Source organism: Sesamum indicum, linkage group LG16 (assembly GCF_000512975.1).
Source record: "Sesamum indicum cultivar Zhongzhi No. 13 linkage group LG16, S_indicum_v1.0, whole genome shotgun sequence".
NCBI lineage: Eukaryota > Viridiplantae > Streptophyta > Magnoliopsida > Lamiales > Pedaliaceae > Sesamum > Sesamum indicum.
The window spans coordinates 3,370,094-3,381,278 of NC_026160.1; the positions used below are offsets into that span (position 1 = coordinate 3,370,094).

An 11,185-nucleotide genomic window follows, 5' to 3' on the forward strand; every position below is an offset into this window, starting at 1 on the left:
ATTTGCTTACTCCTCGATTATTCTAAACTTGTCTGACACTGTTTTACTAAAAGTTGGTAAACAAAATTCTTCAAAAGAATTGTGGGATAAACTTGAAGAGCTTTATACTGAAACATCTTTGCCTAGTAAACTGTTTTTATTGGAAAAAGTTTTTAGATACAAACTTAACTTGTCTAAAAACATTGATGAAAACTTGGATGATTTTACAAAGTTGATACAGGATATTAAACTCACTGGTGACAAAAATATTGATGAATATTCTCCAATTGTTTTGCTTAATGCTATTCCTGAATCTTATTCTGATGTTAAAGCTGTTATTAAGTATGGTAGAGACAGTGTTAATATTGAAACTGTTGTGAATGGACTTAAGAGTAAGGAAATGGATCTTAGGGCTAATAAACCTAGTCAAAACCAACACGAGGTTAATTCTGTTAGGGGAAGATCTAAGTTTAGAAACTCTAGATATAACAACAGAAACAAAAGTAGGAGCAAAAGTAGGAGTAAAAGTAGAGTGGAAATCGGAATAATGTAGACCAAGGGAGAACACTTATAATGATGACAAAACCAGAGAAAGACGTTGTGATAACTGTGGTATAAAAGGTCACTACATTAAGGATTGTAGAAAACCTAGAAAGGGTAATCGAGATAGATATGAAGAAAAGGAAAAGGCGAATAACGTCTCTAATGATAATAATGGTGAAGTGTTTGTTGTGTGTGAAGCAAATTCTGTGAATTCCTTTGACAAGCATGAATGGTTGATTGTATTTGGTTGCACATTTCATATGAGTCTATTCAAAGAAATCTTCTCTAATTTCAGATATGAGCATGCTGGTTTTGTTTCTATGGCTAATGAGAAAAGATGTGAAATTGAAGGTCTTGGTGACATTTCTTTGTGTTTTAAAGATGGCTATAGAATGACTTTGAAAAATGTCAGATATGTTCCTGATTTGAGCCATAATCTTATTTCTTGTGCTGCATTAGAGGAAGATGGTCTTGAGGGTAGATGGGGCAAAGGCCTCATGAAAATTATGAAGGGCTCTCTAATTGTGATTAAAGCTGAACGTAAGCGTAATCTCTATATATGCAATGTTTCTTATGATAACCTTGTTGCATCTGTCTCTGGATGTGATTTAATTGTTTTATGGCATAAGAGACTTGGTCATATCAGTCAAAAGGGTCTTGATTTTTTAAGAAAAGATGGCATTTTGAATGAGAACATTGAGAAACTGGATTTTTGTGATGATTGGGTTCTTGGTAAACATCATAAAGTGCATTTCCCTGCTTCACCCTCCCAAATCCCTCCATGTCTACTTGCATTCTTGATTATGTGCATGCTGACATTTGAGGACCTTCTAATGTGCTTACTCATGGAGCCAATCAATATTTCTTGTCTATTATAGATAATTTTTCTAGAAAAGTTTTCATCTTCTTAATGAAACACAAATATGAAGTGTTTGAAAATTTTGAAAAATGGAGAGTTTTAGTTGAAAACTAAACTGGAAAAAGATTGAAATCTCTTCGTATTGATAATGGTTTGGATTTTTGTAATCAAAGCTTTTCTGAAATGTGTGATAAACATGGTATAAATAGGCATAAAACCAACCCCTATACCCCCCAACAAAATGGAGTTGCTGAACGAATGAATCGTACATTACTTGATAAAGTTAGATGTTTACTTATCAGTTCTGGTTTATCAAAATCGTTTTGGGGTGAGGCTGTTCTTACTGCTGCACACTTGATTAACATGTCTCCTTCTGTGCCATTACTTGGAAAAACCCCTGAACATGTTTGGACTGGTAAAATTCCTGATTTATCTGCGTTACATGTTTTTGGATGTTCTGCATTTGTTCATAAATCTGTTGATAAATTAGAATAGAGGGCCATAAAATATGTTTTATTGGTTATCCTATGGGGGTTAAGGGGTATAGACTCTGGGTACGTAGTCAACCCGGTTTCAAGGTTTTAATCAGTAGAGATGTTACATTCAATGAAAACGAAATGCCTTACTTAGAGAAAACACAATCCTTAGAAAAAGTGAAAGCCTTTAATAAGGTGGAGAATAACCTAGGGGATAACCAACAAGAGGGAGAGTTAGAAAACACACTAGAAAATGAACCTGAAAACAAGACTGAAAATGCAGAAAACCTAGAAAACCCTGAACCAAACCCGTTAGAAAATTATCAACTCGCTAGGGACAGAAATAGAAGACAAATTAGAACTCCTGTGACACTTAGAGATTTTGAGACTGCCCTTAACACTGAAATGACTGAACCTACTAGCATAGAAGAGGCTATGAAATCCAAACAGTGGCTTAGTGCCATGAATGAAGAAATGAAATCATTAAAGAAAACAAAACCTGGATTTTAGTTCCAAAACCAAAAAGTGCCTCCATAGTAGATTGCAAGTGGATTTATAAATTCAAGCAAGAAAATCCTATTAAATACAAGGCTAGGTTAGTAGCTAAGGGGTTCACGCAAAAAGAAGGGATAGATTACAACGAGATTTTTTCCCCTGTCGTTAAATATACAACTATTCGTATTATCCTTACTCTCACTGCACACTACAATTGGGAACTCAAACAAATGGATGTTAAAACTGCTTTCCTACATGGTGATTTGGATGAGAATATTTATATGTGCCAACATGCTGGTTTTGTTGATGATTCTAAACCTGATTATGTGTGTTTGCTGAAAAAATCGCTATATGGTTTAAAACAATCACCTAGACAATGGAATAAGAAATTTGACTCATTCATGCATTCATTAAAATTCACTAGGAGTCACTATGATCACTGTCGTTATTTTAAGCATGTGCAAAATTCTCCTATCTTCCTTGTGCTTTATGTTGATGACATGCTAATTGCAAGCCCCAATTCTCATCTCATTTGTGATTTACAAAAACAGCTTTGTAATGTTTTTGAAATGAAAGACCTTGGAAATGCAAAACAGATTCTTGGCATGAACATCTCCGAAATAGAGAAAGACCTTCTATTCTTTTAAACCAAAAGTCTTATATCTTGTCTGTCTTGAAAAAGTTCTCCATGGAAAATGCAAAACCTGCATCGGTACCCCTAGCTGCACATTTTCAACTTTCGAAAGACCAATCCCCCAAAACCGAGTTTGAAAAAACCAAGATGGAAAAGCTACCTTATTCAAATGTTATTGGTTCTATCATGTATCTTATGGTTTGCACACGACCTGATATTGCATATGTCATTGGTTGTCTTAGTAGGTACATGTCAAACCCCGTAACACCTCATTGGGAAGCATTGAAATGTTTACTTAGATACTTGCATGGTTCTGTTGATATTGGCATTACATTTTCCAGAAATTTTGATTACTCTCAACTTGTTGGATATGTGGACTCAAATTATGCAAATGATCAAGACAGTCGTAAGTCTACTACATCATATGTGTTTACCTTGTGTGGTGCTTGCATTAGTTGGAAATCCCAACTACAACACATAGTTGCTTTGTCAACCACTGAGGCAGAATACATTGCCACGACCGAAACCTTCAAAGAAGCCATTTGGCTTGATGGTCTTTTAAAGGAAATTGGTTTCTCAAAGGAAAAACTGGTTGTTTTCTCGGACAGTCAGTCCTCAATACAACTTTGCAAAAATCCTGTTTTTCATGACCGCACAAAACATATTAACGTGAGATTTCATTTTATCCGTGACATTGTTGGTAAGGACGTCATAAAACTGGAGAAAATCAAGATGGAGGAAACCCTGCTGATATGGGGACCAAAAACCTGCCAGTGGATAAGTTCACAACGTGTTTAAAAATTTTAAGATTAGTCCCTGACTAACTTGCATTTCTGTTATAGTGATTTTTTCTTTGCAGGTACAAAATATGGAGGGTCCCTGTTTTTTTGCAATGATGAAATTCGCCAGATCCAAAAAGCACTCCTAACCAAGTTCCTCATTGAGGTTCATTGGTCCAAGGTGGAGTATGTAAAGTTTATATATGGCCCAATGACCTTCTAAGGTAGGCCCAGCAGAGCAAAGGCCCAAACCCACCCGGCTACCCACTTACACTACCCGACCCACTATCGGTAACCCGACCCGTGACCTCTATCCTATATATTGGTCCTAACCCTAATGACTGCTATCTTTTTCCCCTTCTCTTCTTGTGCGCCGACAGTGTCTCTCCTCTCTCCTTCACTCTATTTCTGCCATGAATTGTCTTTCCTTACCTCTTCTCCGAGAATGGATGTGGCCTTCCATAGCCAACTTAATGGCTTATGGAAAGCCACCGTTATCCTCCATTCCTACAGTTTAGTTCTCCTATAAAAGGGGTTCTCCCCCTCGGGTCCTACACACGAAAATACTCACTCTTCTCATTCCTCTCATACTGATTCTAAGTGATCCCTGTTGTGTGTCTTTGTGACCGGTTGTGAGAGGTAATATCTCTGTGATCGGTCAGAGTATTCTCCAGTGGAGTAACCGTGGGTTTGGCACCCCCTTTTCTCGTGGTGTGCAAGTCTCTGTGACAGAGAAACATGACCTCTGTGGTTGGATCTGGCGATACCCTGAGCAATCTTCAAAATATCAGATTTGTTCTTTTATTTTCTGTATTTATATATATATTCATTATTTTCATTCTTGGTTTGTATTAAGGAGTTTCGTACTCCACATATACTGTAATAGTTGGCTAGATGTTTTTTGTGAAAGAGATATCACTGAGGGTTTTCTCCCTGCAATAATGTTAATTTGTTATTTTTGTAGTACAAAATGAAGAGAATGGTTATTCAATAAAATTACAAAAAAATAATCTTTTCTTCTCAGTCTGTTTTCCTTGTAACAAATAAGTGGAAGTATTTAAGGTTTACTCACCTTCCAATCATACCAAACAATTTGAAGGAAAACTATTATTCTTTCCCACCCTCGCCCTCGCTCGCTCCCCCTTTCACTTTCCTTTTCCTCTCACTTGGACCTAACAAACCCTTAACACATTTTTCGAGCTGGAGAGGAACTACTTCAGCATCCTCTTTTCAACAGATATGATGTGTTGTTTCAACCTCCTCTCTAACATGATCATTTATCTCTTCACTGCGACTGATATAGTAAAACGCTACACTTTTTCATCATCATCTTCGCTTTCTTAAGTTCTCGTGAAGACAGTAGTTGCAATTTAACTTTCAAGACTAACATGATGTCATCAAATGGATGCATTGCTTCATGCGAGATGTGATTAAGCTTTGAAGTACTTGATGACCTTGTGACTCTCGAGTTTTCTTCCAATATCTGGACTTTACAGAGATGTCTAATCCTTGATTCTTGGCCTTCTTGTCTCTCAATCTTTGATGGGGTCCAAGCCTATCGAAGATAGATATGCGTTCCATTTGCTTTCCCTTATTTCCAAGATCTCATTTGTTGTCAAGCATTCTCCTTCAACAATATGGTTGGTGTTGGCTTTTTTTATGGCTACACAGATGGAATTCTATAGAGTGAACCCAAGGCCTGACCGAGAGATTTCAAGAGTGTGCCCCTGTTCTCTTAACATAATTTATGTTGCATTAAGTCCTTGTACTTGTCCATCATTAGCTTCTGGAGACAGTTTTCCTAAAGCAACTCCTTCTTGTTGATTGTCCGTGGAACCACCAACTCTTTTAGTGAATGCAGTGGAGGATTTTTCATTTGAACCAATTCACTGCCATCTACTAGAGAGGTTGTTTTGTTTTTACTTTCCTTATCATGACTACTTTGTTGTTCGGATTTTTCAATGGATGAGTCTTGTTGTATTCTCGATATGGTATTTAGCATCAGCGAAATGGGACTCAGCTTCGGTGAAGTATTTATCATAGGAGAGCACTTTCTTTACAACACCGTCTAGAGAATACTTGAAGCATTGGTGACAAGTACAAGGAACCACACCATCCTCATGTAGCCAAGGTCGCCGAGGAGCATGTTGTATGATGTCTTGGCATCTATGACAAGGGACAATGTGGTTGATGGCATATCCTCCATCAACAAGTTTATTCTTATTATGCCGAGAGCCCTTTGTCCCCCGTGGCTGAAACCTTGGATCATCATATGACTATTTTTTAGTTCTCGTCCATGTAAATTCCTGACTTCGTCATTGTGCTTAATGGCAAGATATTGACTATAGAACCTCCATCAACTAATATACGGTTGACCATTTGCTCATGTGCATAACAAGTTACGAACAATGACCTGTTATAAGGTTTGGAGCCAAGTAGTAGATCCTCATCAATAAAGATCATTACTGTCATGTATTCATCATTAGAAGTTATGTTGGAGATACAATCTTCTCTAGAAAGAGTTTCTTCTTCATGCGTTGTGTTACATGAAACTTTATCTTCAAATTTAGTTGTATTCTTCATCACAACATCAAATGATCTAAATGTAATCGTGGCCATATTTGAGGCCGCATTATGTAATTTTACTAAGATTTTTCCTTGGCGGGCTAATTGCACGAGTTTTTAAATATGAAGCAATCATGGATTTGATGCCCCACTAGTCTATGGTAGTTGCAATAATTTTGATCATCAGTTCTTCTCGCTTCTTTGGTGGTTCCATTTCAAGTAATTCAATGAAATTTGCATTGAGCAAATCATCGAAGATTCCAAAGATAGAGTCGAGGAAAGGATACTACTTGGTTTGCATATCTTTCAGGATTAATTTTCTTTGCTTCTTTTCTTAGGGGAAGCTCTTCTTCTCGACACCCTATCACTTGTCTTTCCTCATAACTTGAAGGGGTTGTATTCACTACCATGGACTCTTTGACTAGGGATGGAGGAAGATTATGCATTTTGTCCATTTATTATGTTGGCAGGCGGCACAATGGCGGATGAACGCTTTAACATCCTAGACCATCTTCTGCCAATAGAAGAGGAAGCTAGTCGAGTGAAAATGGCCTTGTGCCTCGAGATTGGTAGGCAATGTGGAATCCCTTCGTTATTCTGGGTATTGTGCCAAGGTTCCTCTCTCCTTACAATCTCATAAATTTTCCATTCCATTCTATCTCCTTCTAATTCATGGCGCTGATGTGGTGTTGGGAGTCTAATCACTAAGCACATTGCGACCATTTCTCTCAAACTACTTAATACTGTCCATGCAGTTTTACGATAAGGCCATCTTGATCACATTCTATGGTAACCAATTTGTGACTCCACACTATGCATCATTCTCTCACATCCTCTGTTTCCTCCATATTGACACTATCGATTGCCTCTACTTTCTCTCCATCTGCCTTGTTTCTTCTCCCCAAATAGACTCCTTTACTATCCCTATTGTCACATACCTCCTTGACCTCTATACCCTACTCCAACAATTTCAACACCTATTCCAGTTACCACAAGGCCTTCCTCCCCCTCGGCCACAAGATCACTATATCCACATCCTTCCCTACCATACTCTAGTCAATATAAAACCTTACAGATACCATTATGCTTAACAGAATTTATGACTGCACTGATTACAGAGATGCTCCATGAGGGTATTATTCGACCGAGTACCAGTCCCTTCTCCTCGTTGGTGTTGTTGGTTAAGAAGAAAGATAGGTCTTGGTTCTTTTGTGTTGATTATCGAGCTCTAAATGCCATTATGGTCTAGGTCGTTTTCCATTCCCAACTATCAATGTACTTCATGGTTCCACCGTTTTCTCCAAGTTAGATTTACATTCTGGCTATCACCAGATTTAGATAGTCCCTACTAATTTGCAGAAGATGGCATTTCGTACAGTAGATGACCACTTCGAATTCCTCGTCATTCTTGTATATAGTGTGATTGGGGTTCGCATGTAACTCACCTTGGCAAAGTACTGCAGGTTTTGACTGTTCACAGGCTGTTTGTCAAACTTGGTAAGTGCAATTTTGGCGTTATTTCCATGGACTACCTTGGGTACGTCAGTTTTGTAGCAGGGTTCACCGCTGATCCTTTCAAGCTTCGCGGCATGGTGGAATGGCCTACACCAACCTCATTATCCGCCCTTCGGGTTTATCTGGGCCTCATAGGGTATTACTGGCATTTCGTTCACCATTACACCACAATTGTTGCACCCCTTACTGACCTGCTTTGCAAGTATTCCTTCGATTGGACCCTGGTTGCGGAATCAACCTTCAACGCCTTTAAATTAGCCATGGTGACCCTGCCTATTCTTTAGTTCCCTGACCTCTCATTACCTATCGAGGTCATGACAGATGCTTCACAGGTGGCTATTGGTGTCGTATTCTCTTAAAATCAGTGCCCTTGCATTTTTCAGCAAGAAAAATGAGCCCAACTATGCAATTAGCTTCCACTTATGAGAGGGAGATGTATGTCATTACAAAAGTTGTATGCCACTACCTTTTGCCGCTTCCACATCTACACGGATCAGAAGAGCCTCCCTGGTCTTCTCAAGCAAAATATTCAAACTTCAGCATAGCATAAATGGTTAACGAAGTTGCTTAGGTTCGATTATGACATTTTCTACGCATTGTCTAGACACTCGGCTGCTTTGGTGCTCCTCCTTTTGGTCGTTTCGTCTGCTGTGCTGCTAGTACTTACCCAATTGAGGGAATCCTTTGCCATACACCGCGGATATTTCCTACAATACACACCATACAATCATTTAATGTTTTCCTCTCAGCACGGCATGGTGTATTACAAAGATAGATTATTCATCTTAGAACAGACTCGACTATAGCCAAATTACTTACTGAATTTCACTCTAACCCCTTGGTGATCACAGGGAAAGACGGAACAGGTACAACATGGAGTCCTATAAATTCGACGATACAGGGGTAGATTATATTGTGAGAACTGCACGAGTCGATCAAAACAAAGAGGAAATATTCTCAAATGAACCCACGTAAGCAAAGAAGAACGGGGAGTTGGAACCCGCTAGTGCAGCCCTCGACAACTGGAAATGAATCTGGCTAAGGGCTGGTCGGGCTGCAGCAAATGCACTAGGGCTGGGGGCGGTTCATAGAGGCCCGGGTCAGGGTGGAAGGGTTGGTCCGACGACTCATCCTCATCTAGCATCAATAATAGGAAGTGTTTGGCTTTGCATCGATGACCTAGAATAAACTTCTCATCACAATTGAAATAAAGGCCCTGAGCGCGACGAGATTACATCTTAGCTGGGGATAGTCGGCATATCGGATGGGCAGGCTTGGGGGCAGGGTGGCAATAAGGCCGGCAGCCACGATGAGTGTGCTAGGTAACTAATACCCAAAGAAGGAAGCTTCGAATTCATGGCCATGGCCTCCAATAATTTAGCAAGCCCAAAAGCTTGGCTAACATAGGATAGGTGTAAAATAGTGAATCCACGTTAGATGTCACTCTAAAGGTTGGAGATACAATAGTTAAGAATCGCCTCTAGCGGCAAACCCATGACACGGTTACACAACCGCTCTAGTTCGGCCTAGAACACATTCATTGTATCACGTTGTCGTAACTTGAACAATGTCGGGATGGGGAGTGGCATTGGCCTCGGATGAGCAATACTTCCATGCTCGATGTCGTGCGGCTTTTACCTCCGATTAGCGGCGTTCCAGATTCCATTTTCCTTGATGGCGGTTCTTATGCAAGTAAAATAGTCTATGATATTTTTCAGCATCCGGGCCCAAAGGTAAGCTGGTCTTCATTACTGATGAGCCCTTTCAAGATTCCCCAGAATACTTTTATCCTATGGTTAGTATTGCATGAGAGGCTCTCCACCATGGATCGACCGTGGCTTCAGCACCTCCATGGTGAGTGTGTATTATGCTCCAATAGTACCATTGAGACTCACCAGCACCTATTTTTTTGATGCCCTGATGCTGGACAGTGTGTTCGTCTGTTACGACGTGAGGTCCAATTCCCTTGGACCACTAGAGGATGGATCATTGACATATTGATTGCTGCATCGAGATGGAGGGGGAAGCATGTTATCAATGCTGCTTATCACAATCTTTTGGCATCTCTTGTTTATCACATTTAGCAAGAACAGAATCGACAGAGCTTTCAATAGCTGGATCGAGATGCACTATCCCTTGCTTGGTTTACTCATAATGAGATTAGACTCCATATACTTAGTGTTGAACTTCCTCATAGTATCAGTACTATTACTTTGTATAGAGTATGGCAACCATAGCATACTTAGAGTGTCATTTGAGATGTACACTCTGTACTTTACTTTACTTAATAAAATTTACTTTTATCGAAAAAAAAAACTTGAACAATGTTCACCTGATGGTTGTCATAAGTAGAAGGGCCGAAGCGAAGTTCAAGGGCTCGGGTGAAACCCTCCTAAGAAGATAGTTGTTAGTTGGATTGTATCCATTTGAACCAACTGAGAGCATTACCAGTCACGCAAAAAGAAATCATGTCAAAGCAGTGTCCCGATGGAACCTGATAGTAAGAAAAATACTGCTCCGCTTGGAAAATCCAATCGAGGGGTTGGAGCTGTCAAGCAGCTGCATGTGGAGTTTAGGAAGCTTAACCGCGTTAGGTGGCGGCAGTTGGAGGTAGGCAGAGGGTGAGAGGAAGAGGGTAGGCTGTTGATTGCTGCTGGAGATCCGCAATCAGGGCGGTGAGGTAGAGGTGATGGACTCATGGCGTTGCTCCATAATGGTGTGAAGCTCATCCACGCGTTCAGTGAGGGCGAAAACTGTCTCTTCAAGGGGCTGGGTGGGTTTAGGAGGCATGAGAGGGGATGAAAACACCGAATTGATAGAGATAAAAAGAGAAATGGATCTATTCTTCCCAAAATTGGGAGCTTGGGAAGGCGGCTCCAAAAGTTGGGGAGGATTGACTAACCGTTTCTTGCCCCATTCCATTATCAAATAGTGCTAAATACATATAATTTTGCAGACTGCTGACATTGTCCTTGGCCTATTCTTTTCCTAACAGATTTTGTCTTTACATTGCTTATTTAGTAGCAGTAATCTTTTAACCACGTAGGCTTCACCTTGGCTCGATTGGATTGTCTTGGGGGAGGCCAACAGACTTGTGACCCCCATATCAAAACTACAATAAAAAAATTATTAAAAAATACTATAAATAATTCAATTCAATATTTATGTGAAAAATGTCTGTGCTATAAAACATTGCTATGATACTAAGTTCAATTTGAAATCTTTTATTATAAATTACATTATATCGTATATTCCATGTACCCTCTATGTATTGCATATATAAATACATTGGTCAAATATATAAATGATATGCGCTTTACAAACGAGAGTAAACATATAT

The 11,185-nt window shown here is 39.4% G+C and overlaps 1 protein-coding gene across 1 annotated transcript; it reads left to right on the forward strand.

Annotated features, from left to right (window-relative positions):
- Positions 6,809–8,129, forward strand: LOC110013266 (uncharacterized mitochondrial protein AtMg00860-like). The gene is made up of 2 exons (XM_020699409.1): positions 6,809–6,931; positions 7,794–8,129. Exons 1-2 carry the CDS (start codon positions 6,809–6,811, stop codon positions 8,127–8,129), a joined length of 459 nt encoding a protein of 152 aa, XP_020555068.1.